The sequence below is a fragment of the Plutella xylostella genome, chromosome 22, assembly GCF_932276165.1.
Source record: "Plutella xylostella chromosome 22, ilPluXylo3.1, whole genome shotgun sequence".
Classification (NCBI taxonomy): domain Eukaryota; kingdom Metazoa; phylum Arthropoda; class Insecta; order Lepidoptera; family Plutellidae; genus Plutella; species Plutella xylostella.
The window spans coordinates 7,588,032-7,607,579 of NC_064002.1; the positions used below are offsets into that span (position 1 = coordinate 7,588,032).

Genomic DNA, 19,548 nt, shown 5'->3' on the forward strand with positions numbered 1-19,548 from the left:
GTTGTTGCGAGCGTATCCACAGTTGACGCGCGCAGTGCATGTGCCGAGCGCTGAGAAGTAGGTACTTCCGCACAGCTGTCTTCACGGCGGGCGTAGCGGCCCGCGTAGCTGTTCTCGGCGTAGTACTTGTCCACGCAGGGTCGGCCTCTTCATTCTTCTTAGTGCGCTTATGCAGCACTGTTTGTTTCTTCGCACGTAGTAGCTCGATGAATTGTAGTACCCGTGCCGTCGCTCGAATAACTCGCATGAAGTTACTGAAGCGAGTTATGTCTGGCAGGGCCTCAGACAAGCGTGTGGCGGCGACAGTGACGAGTGTTCGCTCTTCCCCCGTGTCTTCTTCGATGATCTTCTCTTCTCGCGGCCAGTGCTCCTCCGGTAGGTATAGGAAGGCGGGGCCGCGGTACCACCGGTGACTTGAGTTGAAGTCCGGGGGCGTGTCGCGTGTCGCGTCGTCGGCTGTGTTCTCCTTTGTAGGTACCCAGCGCCACTCCTTTGTTTTCGTAGTGTCGCTTATCTCGGCTACGCGGTGTGCTACGAACGGCTTGTAGGTACGTGGGCCATTTCGTAGCCACGTGAGTACTGTTCTTGAGTCCGACCAGTACACTCGACGACTCGGCTTCAAGTCGTGTTCTTCGATGGCGGCTTGTGCGAGGCGGCATCCCAGCACGGCCGCTTGCAGTTCGAGTCGCGGGATGGAGACCACCTTGTTGAGCTGTGCGACTCTTGCCTTTCCGCTGACGAGTGACAGGTGTGTGTTTCCCTCTTGATCGATGACCCTCCAGTAGACGACAGCAGCATATGCAGACGAACTTGCGTCGACGAAGATGTGGAGCTCGCGGGTGGCCGCGCCGCTGTATGAGGCGTAGCAGCGCGGCACGGCGAGGCGTGGCAGCTGTTGCGCGTGCTCGATCCAGCTCCTCCATGCTCGTGCTTCGTTGTCTTCGAGTTGCGCGTCCCAGTCGATGCCGGAGCGCCAGACGTCCTGCAGGATGCGCTTCGCTTGCACGGTGACCGGCGTGGCGAGTCCGAGCGGGTCGTAGATCGACATGACTGTCCGCAGCGCTTCTCTCTTCGTAGGTGTGCGCTCGCCGCTCAGTATTGCCTCGGGGATGCGATGTTTGTTCAAGTTGAAGGAGAGTGTGTCGTCCTCCGGGTGCCACACCATGCCCAGCAGCTTCCCCGGGTCCAGTTGCAGCAGTCTAGGGTCTTCAGCTTCAGATGACGACAGCTGAGCGAGCACGACGCGGCTGTTCGACGTCCACTTCTGCAGGTCGTAGTTCGCGAAGTGATTTATCTTGTTGACTTCAGTGGAGATGCGCACCGCCTCTTCTTCTGTTTCGTAGCTCGCCAGATAGTCGTCCACGTAGTGATTTCTCACCACGGCCTCGGCTGCCTCCGGGTAGATGTCCTTGTAGCGCTCGGCGTTGCTATTTTTCACGTAAATAGCCGTACACGGTGATGAAGTCGCACCGAATATAACGCTCTTCATGCGATACTCGGTAGGCGGGCCTGCTCGTCGATCTCCCCTCCATAGGAAGCGCTGCATGTCGCGATCTTCTTCTCGGATGTGAACGCGCATGAACATATCTTTTATGTCCGCGCTCACTGCCACTGCATGTTGTCGGAACCGCATGAGGACCCCCGGGAGTGACTGCAGGTGGTCTGGGCCGGGCAGCAGCATGTCGTTGAGACTTGTCCCTCTCGTTCGAGCGGCGGCGTCGTGGACGATCCTCAGTTTCTCCGGCTTCTGAGGGTTGATGACAGCGAAGTGAGGCAGGTACCAGATCTTCTCGTTCTTCTCACGCGGCGCCTCCTCAGCGTAGCCGCTGTCGAGCAGCACCTGCATTTGTGCGTTGTACCGCGTCTTCATAGCTTCGTTCTTGTCCAGCTTCCTCTCGAGTAACTCGAGTCGTTTCATTGCACTCGAGTAGTTGTCTGGTGGCCGAGGGTCGTCTTCTTTCCACAGGAGGCATGTCTCGTAGCCTCCCGCCGGTAGTGCGCGCGTGTTTTCTTCTAGCTGTGCAAGCGCGCGTCGCTCGGCCTCTGTGTATGACTTCTTCTTGTCGACGCACAGCGACTCGAGTGCGAAGTGGTCCCGCATCATTTTTTCCATTGTCTCTTCTTGAAGCGGCTGCACCGTGAGGTGGTGCACGCGCTGCACTGCCGGCTGTCGGTACTGCACGCCGTGTAGCACCCACCCGAGCGTCGTGAGTGACGCCACAGGTTGTCCGCGCGCGCCCGACTTGAAAGCGTGCGTGAGCAGCAACTCCCAGTTATCTTGCCCGAGCAGGATGGTGGCGGCGCCTCGCTCGTAGAGGATGTCTTCTTTGATGTCCTGCAGGTGTGGGCAGCTCTCGATGATCCCCGCAGGCACCGTCTGAGGCGAGACACCGATGTCCGGCACTGTGCGCGCGCAGATGTCGACTTCGCTCGTGTTACGCCCGCAGATCTTCAAGTTGACTCGGCGCGACTCGCTGGCGTCGATCTTCATGCCCGACACCCCTTCTATGTAAAAGGGTGACGGCGGTCTCGTCGCTCCGATCTGCTGCGCGACTGCTGACTCGATGAGTGTGCACGTCGACCCGTCGTCTAGTAGCGCGTAGGTGTCGAGCGACCCCTTTGGCCCGGTGACTCGTACTTGTAGTATCTTCAGGAGCCCCGTTGCACTTCTTTCTTCTCGCGCTGTTGTTACCGCTTCAGATTCTTGGAGGACTTGCGTACTGGTGGTCGATGCGTAGGTACCGCCATGCAGCAGCGGATGGTGCATGTAGGTACACCCGTCCTTGTCGCACTGCTTCGGCTTGCAGGAGTGTCGGTACTTGCGGATCTTCATGCAGCGGAAACATAGTTTGTATTTCTTCGCTATGTCCCACCTCGCAGGTACTTCGGCTCGCTTCAGTGGACAGGCGGCAGCTTCATGCTTCTCGCCGCAGATGGGGCACGCAGGCTTCGCAGCTGTAGTCGTGTCGACGTGGTACGTGCGCGCAGTCTTCTTTGGCGCGGGCTCCCGCCGGTCACTCGCTGCGATGTCCATGGGCGCGAAACGGCTGCACCGTGCCGCGGCCCGCTTGGCGAACTGCGTCAGCTTGACTAGGTCGGGGATGTCTTCAGGCTGCTCGGTGATGTAGGTGTAGCACTCGTTGCGCAGTGTGGCCGGCAGCTTTTCCACGACGTTGTTGACGATCTCCGCATTGTGTAGGTACTGCTCCTTCTTCAATGCCACCACTGTGGCCGTCGCGTTGGTCATCGTCGCGGCGAAGTCGCAGATGGCCTTTGGAGTGTCGACGATCTTCGGTAGTCTGCGCAGCTTCTCCATCTCGTGAATGATGAGTGCGTCCGGCCTCCCGAATTGCGCAGACAGCAGCTCCATCACTTCTTTCGTAGAGGGCGTCCCGATGAACAGGCAGTGGACGGCCTCCTTCGCTGCTCCTTTGATGGCTCTGCGCAGTCGAGACAGGTTCTCTTGCTCCGTGAGGGACTGCGCAGATTCTTCATAGGCCGCCTAGAACGGCAGCCAATCACTCGTGGCCCCGCTGAACGTTGGTAGCTCGTTGACATGGCGCGGCGCGGCGACATGTTGAGGCGGCGACGGCAGCGCACGTGCAGCGAGGGCGATGGCTTCGGCTAGCTCCTTGTAGTCGAAGGCGCTCGGTCGTGGGTCGTAGCGATGCTGCACCGGACGCGACGGCTCGTACACGTGCGGCTCTGACGTGTACGGGTTCGGTGGCAGCTGTACTCTCGGCTCGTCGGCACCCATGGGACACGGCTCACGACGTGCAGACGGCGGCGCGGCGTTCTCCAGTGCGGCTCCCGGTGGACTGGCTTCGATGTCCGGCGTGGGAGGCCCGCTGTCGCTCCGGCGTCTTCTCTCGGCACGGCGTGATGTGGTTGCATGGTCAGCGCGAGAGTACTTTGTTGTACCCACTCGGACATGCGGACACCCCTTATGGTGGAGGTGTCGTCTTCTTCTTCTTCATCGTCCGTTTCTTCTTCCAGCATGGCCACCCGTACGGCGGCTAACTCCATTTGTTTCTTCAGAAGCTCTTCCTTGGCCTTCAGCAACTCCCGGCGGCGACCCTTTGAAGACGCATTTGAACATGCGCGACGTGGCGTGTGCGGCTTGACGGGCTTCGGCGTCGCAGGGGTAGGCGCGGGGGGCGCGGGGGCAGGGACACGGGCTGTAGCGGAGACGGGCGCCGTGACTTCTGAGGCGGCCGCAGTGCTTGATGCTTCGTTCGATGTGTCCGTGGATGCTCCCGTCGACGTGTAGGTATCCCCGCTGCTCGTGGTTGCCGTCGTCGCGGTGGCCTCAGTACCGGTGCTGTCCGTGGCACCGGCTACCGAGGCTGACTTGGAGGCGCTTCTTGTGTTCACCATGCTTGATCTTCAATCCGGCGCTCGAATGGACCAGAAAATGTGCTTGGTCCACAATACGGCTCGAATGGACCAGAAAATGTGACGCACCCCTTCGATACAGCACGTCACATTAAAATCGTTTGTAGAAATCGTTTGCGAAAATCGTTTGTGAAAATCGTTTGTGAAGCTGATCGAAGAGCAAGCAGGGATTCTTCTTATTGTTGGGCAGGAGGTGCTTGAAATGAGAAGGCTTTTTTCTTCTATTATTTGGAGGCTTCTTTGCTTCTTGGAGGCTGCGAGCGGAATGATCGAGGCGGCCCGGACCGCCTATATTTAAATGCGCTCTCCGCCGCGCGGGCGGTGGGAGGCGGGGCAAGAAATGCGTCGACCAATCAGAGCGCTTTGCACCATAAGCGCCCTCATTGGTACTATCTACTATCTATTATCGCGCCTAACAAGCCTCATAGTTTATTTATTAATAAACAACTTATACTAGGTATATTTACAAACTATTACCTAACATTATACCTAACTAAAAACAATAACTATAACTTTATTAGATCTCTACCTACCTATAGACATAACCAAATAAACTTTATTAAACTTAAACAAACAAATAATTATAAACAATTAAATCAATCATCTAATCTAAACAGTCTTGAACAAGTTCTTCCTATTCCATGAATAATTACGTTGTTAATATGTTTAGTAGGCTTTTATCAGTCAATTAGCATTCACCATCTACGCAAACTAAAATTCTTTCACCAGACACGACAAGTATTCTGGTAGCTATCTCAGTCAGGCACTCTCCTCTCTTTCCATCCAGCTGGTAGTCACCACACACATCAATTTATTTTTTTCTCCCACCAGACGCCCTATGTCTCCGTGAAAACTAGCAGACAGTCGACATCTCCCTCGCACATAAACTTGTCTCTTTCTCCCACCAGACATTTGACATCCCACCATCTCACTCACCCCCTCTCCTCTCCCCAGGCATGCTATCTAGCAGTAATTCAACATCTCCCTCGCACACTCTAACTTGTCTCTTTCTCCCACCAGACATTTGACATTTCTTATCTCCCTCCAGGCGTGCTAGGTCTCCGCGACGTGCAGTTGTCAGTACCCGAGGCGGTGGGTCTCGGCGCCAGCGCCACTCTCGGCTGTCGCTGGGCGCTGGACACGGGCGAGACTCTCTACACCGTCAAGTGGTACCACGGCGCTCAGGAGTTCTTCAGATTCGTGCCCAAAGAGCATCCCAATACCAGGGTGTTCTCGCAGACTGGAATTAGTGTTGATGTAAGTGTTTACTGGTTGTTACATGTGTGTGTGTGAGCTTAGCGTGATTAGTTAGTTATTTTTTGTGTGGTGTCCGAGGTAATTTGATCTGTGTTAACCTGAACCACAGAATAATAACTAGTAACACAAGAACGTTGTGTCTTATACCAATGCAAGTAATTTTCTGAAATAATAATTGATATACTAAGAATATACTACCTACTACCCTTCTATAAGATGTTGCTTTTTTAAACAACACAACATACGAGTAGCATAATTTATTGCTGAAAGTCTAGCAAAAGTTTCGTGAGCTTCTTCTGAAAAAACTATAAAATATTTACACTCAACTATCCATTATAATATTCCCCCATAATAAGAAACACATTATCAAACTTGGAGAAAACTGCGCACTTAGAGGCAGATAATAAATAACGTCATAACTGAGATTATATATGGGTCAATAGCGGGCGACATCTTGCTCGCGAGTGCACGATGCAAAAAATCACTTAAGAATGTCGTTGAGCGGCGGGCACGTTAAACCTTCAGCCGCTGGCACCCGGCCACGGCTGTTATAACATTGTGCCAAAATAATACATTAAAAAGCATTTCGGCGAATAACGAACACTCCAAGTTTGCATCGCGACTCGCGACATGAGTTACACTCAGCGGAGGAACGCGGCCCGCGGCGGGTCAGTAACTGGCGTGATTTAGCCCGGCGGTTTCTCAAAATGGACCGACTTTCCCCAAGATGGATCGAAGCTTTTAGCTCGCTCTCACTCTGTACGCTGGAGTGCACACCATCGCTGTAATAGGATTACTTCTAACGTGTGAATTACACTCGAACGCGTCCCTCGACCGCTACTTAAACGAATGATAGATTGGTACCGTCAGCCATTCGTATCAATATTTCTAAGCTTACCTACGCAGGTCTTCAATCAAACATATCGTCTTACTTTTCATGCAAATATATTCTCGGGGGATCTCTCATGTTATCTGTTACAAGCCTACTTAAAATTGCGAACTCGTCTCGATATTCGGTTTTGATGCTAATACAAACCTAACCTACTTACTTGTTAAGATTAAATAATGTATTTCGGATTATGCTGGAAAGACTTTTCCCCAGATTATGTGATACGATATCCAATAGCTACTCGTTATGAAAATTAAAAGACTGTAAGCAACGACAAGTGCAAACAAAAGCATCAATGATAAAATAAAAGTTAAATTTCCAATTAAAAAGTGTTTCAGTTGATTATTTTTTAAACAGCTTAGCTCGGAGGAAGAAAAGGGATCTGGGTCAATGAAATTTTAACCCCATTTTCTACAAGATAAGTTAAATTAGTTCAGTTACTAGGTATTACGGGTAATATTAATTAATCAGCTTACTTATCTATCTAACAAATCCAAATGTATTTATCATACCATAGTTTATGTTAATTAAACGTAATTATTTAGGGCTTAGGATCATTATTGTTGTTTATTCATGAAAATATCTAAAACTGAGGCGGGGGAGAGACCTCCACTGATTTTCCCTCAGAGCTCAAAATCGTATCCACGTATTTCACATCTGTCAAATGAGGTATAATATTAACTAAGTATTCACTTTACTCTATAGTAAACCCAGGATAAATCTGCATAAGATATAAAACTGGTCATGCTGAAAAATACAAATACATAGTTGTATCAAATATGTTTTAGTGTGACCAGTTTATCTTATACAAACTTACTTTGGGTTTACTATACTCCATAGTAGTTTTACTCCAGAGGGCGTGGCTAGAATATCTTGACCCTTCCTCAAGTCCTGCATCTATGTACACTTCCGCGTCGGATCAGCAGAACTGCCGCCCTCCGGGAATGTTTATCCTTTGACCTTTGATATATTACACTGATTTGATATCTTAAGCTTGTTTCTGAGCAAAAACTTTATTGGATCGTTTTCTACATGAATAAATGAATATTTATCCGGGGATTTATAAAGATAGTATAGCTTTTCAATTTACATACCTATTACTATGTTACTATGTTTGCAAGTAATTAAATTATAATAACTGAAACTGACAAAATAACTGAAACAGAACAGATCCTTTGTCTAATATGATGGCAGTTATCAAGGTCAAGTTGTAAGCATTCGGTGCTGTAACATCATAGTCGCTGAGTAGACCAAACGTACAACTAATGAAGAGCTCTGTCTATGGCGGTAGGCGTCAAGGTCGGGTGCTGGAGGGTTACTCTACACTGACGAAAAACTAATGAACGGGGGCGGTCGTGCAATCGGCACGTTAACTACAATGAGTCGTGGTTCGCGCAGCAGCGCTATGAAACTTCGTTTTTAGTAATATAGAGAGAGTGGCCCCCTGGTGCTGGACACTCAGTAAAGTCTGTTTTTTAATCTCAGTTATTAGATTAACAGATTCTGAACGGTTCATCAAGAGCTGACTATCCCACCAATAGAACGACAATCATCTGTTGATGAACCGTTCAGAATCTGAAAATTTAGTAAATGAGATTAAAAAACTCACAACACTCAAAACTAATAACATCCCTTATGTCTACGGTGGCAGGTATCAAGGTCGGGCGCACAGCAAGTCGTACTACGTGGTGCGACGTGGGCGCTCAGCGGGCGCTACCGCTGCGAGGTCTCCGCCGACGCACCGTTCTTCCACACGGTCTACAAGAGCGCTTATATGCGCGTTGTGGGTGAGTACGTTTAATTGTGATACGAGTATTTACACTAGTAGTCAATGTCCAACTTTGGCTGGACTAATAATGATCCAGTTATAATAAAAGTAAAATACAGACCTAAAGTGGTATAAGTATGTACTATCAGCTGAAAGGGGTGACTTAGGGGATCTTCTGAACAACTTTAGTTCTAGGACTTTTACAAATTTGCTATAAATATTTTTGTCTTACCTTAGTAAAAAGTCACTTGACCAACTATATATTATATGTAGAACAAAACTTGTTCTGTGTGACCCTTTCGGCATCGCGTACCTCTTTAGCAACACCTTTATTTTCCTTTATTTTTTGTTGATTATAGTTAAGGTGATCTGTATAAAATGTTGATAAAAAAACATTCATATCTTGGAACGACTAAGTAAGTAATATCAAGTACATTAGCAAATATTAAATTTCTCAATCGCCAAATTTCCAAGCGAACTGCGAAAGGATATTAAATTTATATCTTCTGATCTGAAACTAACATTGACTATCGATTTGCTATTAAACTGGCAACTTTGTTTTAGTGCTGTTGGTAACAATTGTTGAGCAAATAATATAAACAATCGGCGCGCAGGTTCGCCAACCTAAATCATAAATCAGAACTATATTGTACCGCAATAAACGAGCCGAATTGAACACAAGGGATGTTTGATTAAGCTTTATCTTGCTTTAATTTAGTGTTATTGTGGAGCCAGGCCTGCGTGCCGTATTCATTGATCATTCACCGCCACTCGTCCTCTTTCATCACACTGATAATTTACACACGTGACTCTTACTGAACTGCAATAGAAACTATATTGGGTATACATTCACGGCGGGTCTCGGGCCTTTACCGAACGAATGGACTGTAAGTGCGTGTCAAGCCATCCAATCACCGACGCTTGTCAGGATTCTCTGTATCGCGATTGTATAACATGGTAGGTAATATGTCCTCATCTAGATACAAATTACTAGATAATTTCGAACGGTTGACTTTTATTGTTAAGACAAGAACGCATGTTAAGGAGTTTCAGTTAAAGATATAGATCCACCCTCAGTGCAAACAGTTTGACCCTTAAAGTTGAAATGAGTTAGTTCCTACAAAAATAACACACCACAGAACTAGTAAATTAAGTACTTATTGGTTTTAGTACCTGAGTATTTTCTATTATACTGGGTTTTATTCCGTTAACTTTCCGTTTAAACTGACTTGCGTAGCGTCAAGTGGAAGATACAATTGAGCATTCTAAGTCCTCGCGGAGGCAAGTAATAAAAATGTGAAGTGCCACGTCAGTTCGCAGCGAAGAAGTGTGCTACGCCGCTACGCCGTAGCTATCCGTAGCATCGTCGCATAGAAATTTCCATTAAAATTTAATTTGTGCCTTCTACAATGTTGCATTTTATTAAATGCGGAATGAATGAAACCCATAAAATCTTTCAAGTATTGTTGATGTCAGCGTAATGTATGATGCAGTTATAACCCTCTGAAACAAGGTTATTTATTGAGGCCACGCGTCTCGGTCGAGTTTCGCGATTTAAACAAACACAAATAAAGTATACCTAAGTATACTTCAGCTGCCAAATTAAACGAGGTGCTGAGAAACTCGCCGAGTTCCCATTAAGTAGAATTGGCAAAAAGCGACAGAACAGGAATGTAAACACTTAAAACTTTGCTCGGCGGAGTTCCCGCGCTTTGCCGCGATAGGGGGCGCTGCGGGCAAACAAAAGCAGGCGAGTTTTAGTTTCGCCACCGCCATTTTGTCCGTTCGGCGTTTGAACCGTCCCGTGTATTTCTGCGGCTTTAAATGAAACGGACGCGTATGAGAGATGAATATGCAACGCGCGCGGCGGACGTGGCGCCACCCCGTGATTTATCGCGACACTATATTTTTCTTCCTGTACCGGCTTTCAAAATTTGTTTACGCTTCCTCTCTACAAAATAATTAGTCGCGCGGCTCACGGGAGTACTTGGTGACAATGCTTTGACGGTTTACATGGTTAGGCAGTATTAAAGGGACTTTTAAGCGCCAATTATGAAATTCTGCGCTCCCCCTCAGATCACAGAGATGTTCCCAGAAACGGCAGATATACCTATATCATAGTTGCTTTAGAATACGAAGTGTGGTTTTGTTGTAGAAGTTTATACAGTTTCTATTTTCTACATTTTTAGATTTAATCTTACCTACTTAGGAAAGTGTTTTGTGCTTTTGGGTGGTGGGTTATTAAAAAAAAACAATAATTCCTAGTTTTCATCATCTGAGTTTATCTGAGTAACAATAGTTTACAGGTTTACAACACAATATGGCTGAATCGGACATAAATTCAGGTAGGTTAATAAAAATACTCTTTTAAAAACATAAATTTGGATAGAATATAAGCAGAATAGAGAACTTTACTATTATACATAGATTACGGATTATTTAGGTGCAAAAATATAGGTAGGTACCTATAAAATCTTACCTATTCGAGAATTTTGTGAAATAATTCTACGAAAGGATTTTCTGAAATAACGCTAATGGACGTTTTATACGAACAGGTTTAATTCGTAGTAAAGTAATTACGAAAATTTCTAAAGGAAAAACTTTATGTTGCTGTGGTAGGTTTTATTCTCCGATTTATATGTAATTTAATCACTGTTCTACAAAATATACGGTGTACCCTAATGGGTAGGACAATAATTGAAGAACAAGATCAAAATGTGCAGCTTGTTCCATTACCTACATTTCTAGGTACTCTACCTAACATTGCCATGATGACATGCTGGACTACTCTGTCATTTTGGTTGAAATTTATGTTTTGAAAAGTCTGATTCCCTCCCATTCCCTTTCTAATTTAATATAGAATTTTTATAATTTGCTCAATTTAACATTCAACGTGTTTGCATCCGGTTAGTTTTAAAAGGAAGATCGGCCATAGAATCACCTATTATGTAAATGAATGATTGGAAATCCTATTTTTTTATCTATGCGACGATGCTATGGATAGCTACGCCGTAGCGGCGTAGCACACCTCCTCGCTACGAACTGACGTGGCACTTCACATTAAAGTTTGACAACTGCAAGAAAGTAAAACTCCCTATGGCCGAAAAGACCTACTTCCACACCTGTTTTCCGGTCATTCATACCCACTTTCACAGCACTATATAACATACATTTTCTCCCTAGAGCTCCCTGACGCGCCGCCGGAGGTGAGAGCTCAGAAGAGTTGGTACTCGGCGGGAGACATGCTGCGGGCCAACTGCAGCGCCGCGCCCGCCAACCCGCCCGCCAACATCACCTGGCTGCTCAACGGCTTCCAGGTATGTAGCAATTGGCTGGCCAACGGCTTTTAGGTATGTGCAGCGCCTGGATAGCCAACGGCTTTCAGGTATGTAGCAATTGGCTGGCCAACGGCTTAAAGGTATGTACAGCACTTGGCTGGCCAACGGCTTGTAGGTATGTGCAGCGCCTGGCTTGCTAACGGATTCAGCTACTTAGCTACTGAATGTATATCATTTATATATTTTTTGTCTTTTCTTTTTGTAAACTGATTTCGTACTAAGGTAATAAGCGCAGAGATCTTGTTTTTGATTAACATTTTATTAAAATTCAAATTGTGTCTGCGATGGCCTACATTGAGCTTAAGTAATTACTTATCTCATACCTAAATTAATCATTTGAAAATGTCCCCTAAAGTAATAAATCCCCCGATGAATAATTCCGGAAATCTGCCCACACGACCTCCGACCTAATAAGGTGTGTAAGCGGTCCCTTATCTTGCCCTTGTCGGCAACGATTGACTTTCTAACAAGTTGTGGAACGCCTAATTGCACAGGGAATACTAATTTCTGTACAGACAATTGTATTAGATGACCCTTTTCTTTTTGTAAACTGATCTCGTACTAAGTAGGAGCGACTTAGGCAATGCGGAAATAATGAACATTTGCTCGAATGGAATAGGAAATTAGAATTGGGTTGTCCTCGTTTCGACTCGAATGCTGCGAGAATAATGTTGTGATTTAGCCCGGACGTTTCGCTTAAGGCTAGCTTAATCAATGTTTTGGTTGGCAGTGTACAAAGCGACAAATAATCACAATTATCTAACTTGTTTCAACAGGTGAAAGGCTTGGACATCCCGCAAGAGCCTCTGTATCCTCAGAGAAGAAAGCCAGCGTTTACCGACGCGTCATTAGAAGACGCCAATCGGATTATATTCAGTCCTTGGGACGCGATATCTGGGTTCGAAGAGCCAGTAACAGAAGTAGATATACCAGGGAGCGTGGACGCCCTGGGGGTGGACGACAGTGGGAAGGTGAAAGAGAGGGCGGAGCTCGAAAGGGCGGACTTGGTAGTCAGTAAATTGAACATTAGCTCAGAGGAAGAAAAGTCGAATAAGTCGGCGTCGTTTAGTCAACTCGTGGTGAGGGTGCAAGCGGCGCATTTTACAAAGGTAAGTTTTAATCTCATTTATCCTTTCTTAGAGTGTTAAAGCGAGTGAGCGAAAGACTTTTCTCAGTGAATCTTAACTTATACTACATAATGTATCTAACGTTATTAAATGTATGTTTTTTGAGGAGCTATAGGTAATGAGAAAAAGGGAAGGAAGGCTAAATAAAATTATAATATCCATAGACCGAAACAAATTTATTGAATAGAATGAAATATAAATGACTAATAATTGAGTAATAAAGTTATCTGTCGCTGCCTCAATTATTAGTTTTTAATCTATCTGATATATTTATAACATGTACGGTATCAATAAAATAATAGGTAATATGAAGCCACAAAAAATACAAAAATCATGCAAGGTTGTCAAAGCGTAAGGATCATGGCACACATTACAAGTACTGTGCTCTAGTAACAAGAAATAAAATAACACCACCTTTCTTCATAACTTTTCTTTTTATCCTTTTACTTAGATATTTTCTTAAAGAACTAAATTGAAATAGCGTTCCCTTAGAAACGGTAAAATAATATTTTTTTATCAACACGCAGCAATTCAGATTGGATTAAATAACGTCGTAAAAATCTCTGTATCTGGGTGGAAAGTACTCATACTTTATTAGATAATTCTGTCTATTTAGTCACTAAATTAACATAAGATGAGCTAGCTATTACCAACCATGTTGTTTAAATTAAGTTGGGCAGTAATTATTTGCGTATTTTAATCACTACCAATGTTGCTAGGCTATTAATTACATAACGTGTTATTAAAATTATAACTCATTTCTGATGCCATGATCGTAAAGTGATTCCGCAATCGTAAACAGCTGAAAGTCAATTCAGTCTTACTTAAGCAGAAGAGATTAATTTTGTTTTTGTAAATACATACGTAGTTATAACGTTTCTTATAACTAATGCACATAAATAATATTAATAAGGGAAAATAAACCTCTATTCTGTATAAAGCTCCAATGTAAAAGTATAGTGGGTAAGATATTACATATACCTTCAGTCCACGTTACATACATTACCGTTTAGAAAATAAGATTTCACTTGATTAGTACTTACCACTGATTAAATCATAATCAGATTAATTTATCTAATTCATCATTGACGCTGAACTATTGCTATTGTGCTAAACTGACACTTGGTTTCAATTAACGAACCAGCGACTAATTAGAACTAGCCCACAATGACATAGCGCGAATGCCCGATGCTCGTGGTTGCGCATAATGTTCCATAAAATACGAAACACGCAAAAGTTTTAATCTAATAACCCGACCAAGTTAAAATTAAATGAAATCCCCTGAAATTGAAAACAATAAAACTCATAACTTTTAAACGGGTCGACAGATTTTGAACAAACATAACATAACTAAGGGAATATTCGACTATCGGAGCTTTCAATAGAACAAAAATGAATTTTGTTTAACAACGTGTTGTAAACCGTGTAGCTTAGTACACATGATCATCATCTGCAATAGATGTAGACTTATTACAGGGTCTGACTCAAAACTTCTCCAGCCTCTTTGAACCAATCAGCTCCTGCTATTTGTCTAAGGTTATGGCTGCGTCAGCGTCCCACTGTACACTTTCCTGTTCGTGGCCTTTGTGTTTGTGTGGTTATGTATGTGTGTACATATTTAAACTACGTTGTCTCATCGCGAATTATTTATTCATCCAAAGGGACATCTAAAACGCTGAAACTTAAAAAATACGTAGGTTAAATTATTATCTACGAACATCGTCGTCTAAAACACAAAAACTTCAATAGTGACCCCTATACCTTAACGAAGAGGGTCAACTTAACGTGATATTATTTTAGGACCTCTTAGGACCTAAGTCCACATTCAAAAATTACCTCACGGTCGTCATTGAACGTGATGTGTTGTTTGGGGCTAATAATGTCCTCAATCCTTATACCTTGGTGTACAGGGTCATCACAACTTATTTCGTATATTTTCCGTAGTTCTCCACCAATCAAGGGTTGGCTGGGAAAAAAATATATGGCAATGAGCCCGCATTTATTTACTTACTATGTATTTTGTGTATGTATGTTATGTATACAATAAATAAAGTGTGTATAAATAAACAAGTGTTGGTTGGGGCTATGTCTGCGGGTAAGAAACTTGCTACGGGTGGAGCGATGGCGGGGCGGGGCGGTGCGGCGCTCGATCGCGCCGTTCCGCCGTCGCCGCCCGTTTCGTACACAACGCTTGGGCCTTACCGCAAAAACTAAGACAGTGTTTAACAGATTTTTAGAGCTGTCAAATTTAGTTTTAAACACTTGTTAAACAAAGCTTATAGTTTTTGTATGGTAATATGGTATAATGGTATGGCTGTCGCGCCACCCCGCCGTCGCTCCCCCGTCCCGTCGCAAGTTTCGTACCCGCAGACTTAGGTCCTTAATCCTCATTCAAAAATAACCCTTACTTCTTGGCACCCAGGGTCGTCTGAACGTGACGTGCGTGGCGCGCGTGCTGTCGGCGTGGTCTGGCAGCGGGGTGCTGCTGCTGGACGAGGAGCGCCCGCAGATAGCGCCCGTCATGGGCAGCAGGGACTCCAACTCAGGTAAATATAAGATTTAGAAGGGCTAGCACAGAGCGCATTTAAAACGTGACTAAATTTTTGCATCGCCCTCACTCATATCGCGCAACCTCAAAGCGAGTGCAACGGAGAACTTTTGTCACGACTCAATTGCGCCCCGTGATAGCCTTCGATTGTTAGTTGATAGAGTTCAGACATAAATACGTAGAATTTTTAGTTTTGATATTAGTTAATATCATGGATATTTTATACCAGTGTTTTTTTTATGACAGACGATTATGAAGTCATTATCTGAGACACTATTTTTGGTGGCTGTTATACCCTATTATATTTGTTTAACATCTGCATAGACTATTATAATATTTCTCTTGTAAACAATTTACGAATTTCAGTTATACATAGCAAAGAAAAGTATAGTATTAATAAGAAGAAAAGTATAGTAAAGTATAACTTTAAAGAAATACGGGAAAAGCTTAGACAAAACAAACACTTTGAAGGTAATTTATAGCATTCGTTAAAACTGGGTTCAACTCGAAAATCAAACAATAAGGAAAGTACGCACCTGCGCATATAAAATTATCGGGAAACTTTGTCAGCGAGCCTCGAGTATAAACACGGAGTTTACGCCCGAGAATGTGAAGCTAGTTGCGAACGGCAAGCCCGCAACACAAATGGCATGGCAATTTTACAAAAAAGTAAGTAGTTAAATCCTTAAATAACTGCGAATTTCGCCCGAAATTAGAAGGTTTCCTAAAGGAAAGTAAGTAAAGGAAACTTCTATGTTTTAAAGTATTTTTTTCAGGGCGTTTATGTATCAAATATAATAAATTTTAATTACCTACACATATCTACTTCTCGAGTATGATAAGTAAGAATGACTTGCATTTCAAATTATCTGTTCAGAAGTGCGGCTTATGTATTAATCGAGTAATGTTACTTAATTAATTTATTGATTAGATATTTTTTTATTAAAAATCGCAGTATAGGTACATACAACTACAGTAATGAAGCTTAGTATGCATATACGTTGGTTACAATAAAGTTTTTTTAACAGTTCTCTGTCTCGCTCGCTCACATCATCCGACCTACAAAGCGAGTGTAACATCATTAGAATGTTATCTCAGCTTAATCTGCATACCATGCCACGGCCCTGTGTTAACAAAATTTCGCAACACCATGGCCAGAATTGTTCCACCGCAAGTCTACACACGATTTTGGCGGGAGATGTACCATCGGGGAAATGTATTCTGTCCCGATTTAAAAGCAATATACCGTCCTAAAGTGGTCGTGCGAGAATGCAGGTTTCCGGCCGGGGCAGATATTTATTTAAAGATACCTGGATGATTTAATGTTAATGTTCAGTCATGGCTTACCATCCTGTTTATTCTAAAATATAAATTAAGTATTATTATAATTTTTTACACTGCACCGAGCACGACTCGCGGCCACCTGATGAAAATCAGCGTCAGCGGCTTCTGTGACATTATGTTGAGAGGGTGACCATTTTGTTTGAGACACTTTGTAACCTAGTGTATCTTTATTTGTTTTATTTATCTGTTTTGTGTGTTGGACGAAATAAATCCCTTTTTCTTTCTTTCTTTCTTTTATGTTGTGTGATATCTGCAATACACCTGCCAAGTGTGGAGGTCATGGCAATGAGCTTTTCAACCAACTTTGAAAACCCCCTTAGTCGCATAACTTTCGAATAACTTCTAATCTTTGAGGAAGCACATGTCCAGCAATAAATAGAAAATAATAGAATATATATTTATTGGTCACCACAAATTAAAACATAAGTACACAGAAAACTTATAAACTAGGATATCGCTCTTAGCGATAAAGCTATTGTTCATTGGAACAATAGCTTTATCGCTAAGAGCGATCTCTTACAGGCAACCTTACGTAGACTTAAATAGATTATTACGGGCACAGCCATTTGCGTAGGCTATCGGTGGATTCCCCGATGGTACATTTGGAAAACGACAGGTGATTGGTGCACCCACAGGGCGCGCGCCCGTCGCCGCTGTTCATTCTCGTCTCATTGTGTTTGTAATGGGGTCGCTCTGTGGCTGTCTTTGCTTCGGAATCAACACTACGGAAATTGGAAATTGCGGTTTTAAAAATACACTTGAGGTATCTAAGAAGCAGTAGAGTAGGCGTGTGATGCGTAGTATTTGATTTGATTAAAATGTGTGATAAAATGTCTTGTGATTCTTGGTTTTCTCTATAGGAAAGAAATATCAAACATATCGAATAAAATCGAGCATTGAATAAATTAACAAAACTGATATGTTATATTCTAAAAGTATAAAACGAAAAGAAAAAAAATACCATCCTACTATTCTAGATAATGCACGATGAGGCAGTGAGTAGGTAACGACGGAAAATTTAACATAGTTAATTAACTATTAAAAATAAATTAAAAAAGATCACAGAATAAAATAATTTTGAGTAAGAGAGTTCCACAGTGTCCAACACACTCCTTGCCTCGTTTTCATTTAAATTAACAAGCTTTTAACGCAAACTTTTGCGTGTCCAAAGTTTTTTTAACCTCTTTTATCTTATTCATCCTAAATTTTCTTTATAATTAAAGCACTTTGAGCGTATCTACAGACCTGCACAAAGTTATTTTGAAACATTTCGTTTGTACTTTCCTTTCCACTTATTTGAACGGAAGGGACTGTTGTTTGTGACTCAGGAAATCCCTCCGTGGAACCCCGAACTCGGGTTTTGGCCACTATCTTTTGAATTAAAGTGCCCTAATGTTGGTACACCTTGCCGTTTCAGCTGAAATACATGGTCTCTGGTGTTATTTGACCGGCGTGTGTTTGTTTCAGGGTTGCACAGCACGCGGTCGCAAACAGCCATCTCGCTCGGCCTCAATTTCATTCTCTATTTTCATTGGTAAGTTGCTGGTTCTGTCCCCTATTTTACATTTTATTAAAAATATTTATTTATTTATTTAACTCTTTATTGTACAAATATTCTTCTGCTTCTTACTATGGATCCCCAGGTTCTATTTCTGGCTCGTATAATGTCGTACAAAACGGCTTATCTAGCCAATAAAGTTATTGCTGACAGAAGATTAAGATCAAAATTTAATTATGATAATAGGCCTATTTTAATTAAGGATCTCTTCCAACACCATAAGAGATAACTGGCATTAGATTTAATGTTAAGTACATTATTATATGTTAGTTAATTTCGTGTCTAGTTAAAAGCGTGTGGCTCGCTTGCAAGTGACATGAAACTATTGTCGTGGATGGCTGCTATGACTTGTCTTGTGTGCACATCATTACAATATCGCCTAACAAAACATTGATATATTTTATTTGTCCCCAGGTCTTTTCAACACCGATGATCGTCACATTAGTGGTAATTATAAGTGGAAATAAAGTAAACCTTCTTTCATATAAATAAAATCAGTGTTAGACACGTTGGTCGAGTGACGAGAAATGTAAATGAAAAACAATAAGGATGAATACTTGAATGGAATGTTATTGGGATTTGTGAATCAGACGTAGTGATCGATTTTTTACCTGTAAATAATTAGTTTTATAATAGATGTATTAGTAAAAGGAAATAACTAGTAATGTTTTGCTTGATGAACTTTATGATGTACGTATTGTTACTGATGACGACATAAGATTCATGAAATAAAGGAATTCTCTGTTTTTATGTTTGTGTTTTCATATACAGGTTGATTTGGTAGCTGTGAGCAGGACTAACACGACATTTACGAGTATGTATACAGTTAATCATCCTCACGGCTCTCGAATCACTCTGTATTTAACTTCGTATGTAAATAATCCGCAATCCGATAATAATAATAGTTGAACGATGGAACTCTTTATGGCTGAACTCTAGTCGCTGTTAAAAACTGAACTTACTAAGTGAGACTTCATTCTACATACAGTATAATACCCATGAAACCTGTAACACATGGGAATAGGGTTAGTTTTTCCTCGTTTCAAACTTTTACAGTAAAACTCCGTCTAAATACAAGTTTGAATTTTTGTCATTTTAAACTTTCTGAAGGTGTACATATTACATATATAGTACAGTCAGCTTCGTAAGTAGATTATTAGCAAGTTTTTTATCCAATTGTAATAAAATTATATAATATATCTTCAGAAAGACATATACTTTTGTATTATGTCAAACCCACAACCCGCCTGCCTGCCCCTGAGTCACCGACTTTCGGCTTAATAATTTGTTACTATTTTCCGCCACAGCAACTTCATCAAGCTAA

General features: G+C 43.2%; 2 protein-coding genes across 2 annotated transcripts in view; one reads left to right on the plus strand and one right to left on the minus strand.

Moving 5' to 3' along the window:
- The window catches only part of LOC105382086, a 37,212-nt gene extending 18,238 nt beyond the window's left edge, over positions 1 to 18,974 (plus strand). Inside the window, exons 3-9 of the mRNA XM_038105457.2 lie at positions 5,444 to 5,652; positions 8,193 to 8,328; positions 11,493 to 11,626; positions 12,424 to 12,756; positions 15,197 to 15,320; positions 18,134 to 18,200; positions 18,639 to 18,974. Of these exons, the coding sequence (XP_037961385.2) occupies positions 5,444 to 5,652; positions 8,193 to 8,328; positions 11,493 to 11,626; positions 12,424 to 12,756; positions 15,197 to 15,320; positions 18,134 to 18,200; positions 18,639 to 18,657 (1,022 nt within the window). The 3' untranslated portion in view covers positions 18,658 to 18,974. The remainder of the gene's footprint in view (positions 1 to 5,443; positions 5,653 to 8,192; positions 8,329 to 11,492; positions 11,627 to 12,423; positions 12,757 to 15,196; positions 15,321 to 18,133; positions 18,201 to 18,638) is intronic.
- Positions 3,534 to 4,968, minus strand: LOC125490261 (formin-binding protein 4-like). The gene is made up of 2 exons (XM_048628914.1): positions 4,456 to 4,968; positions 3,534 to 4,416 (listed from the first exon to the last, which is right to left on the minus strand). Exon 2 carries the CDS (start codon positions 4,375 to 4,377, stop codon positions 3,625 to 3,627), a length of 753 nt encoding a protein of 250 aa, XP_048484871.1. The 5' UTR covers positions 4,378 to 4,416; positions 4,456 to 4,968; the 3' UTR covers positions 3,534 to 3,624.
- Positions 18,975 to 19,548: the final 574 nt, after the last annotated feature.

Coding starts and splice junctions, on each gene's coding strand:
- LOC125490261 (XM_048628914.1), bottom strand. CDS start 4,377: ATGGTGAACACAAGAAGCGCCTCCAAGTCAGCCTCGGTAGCCGGTGCC.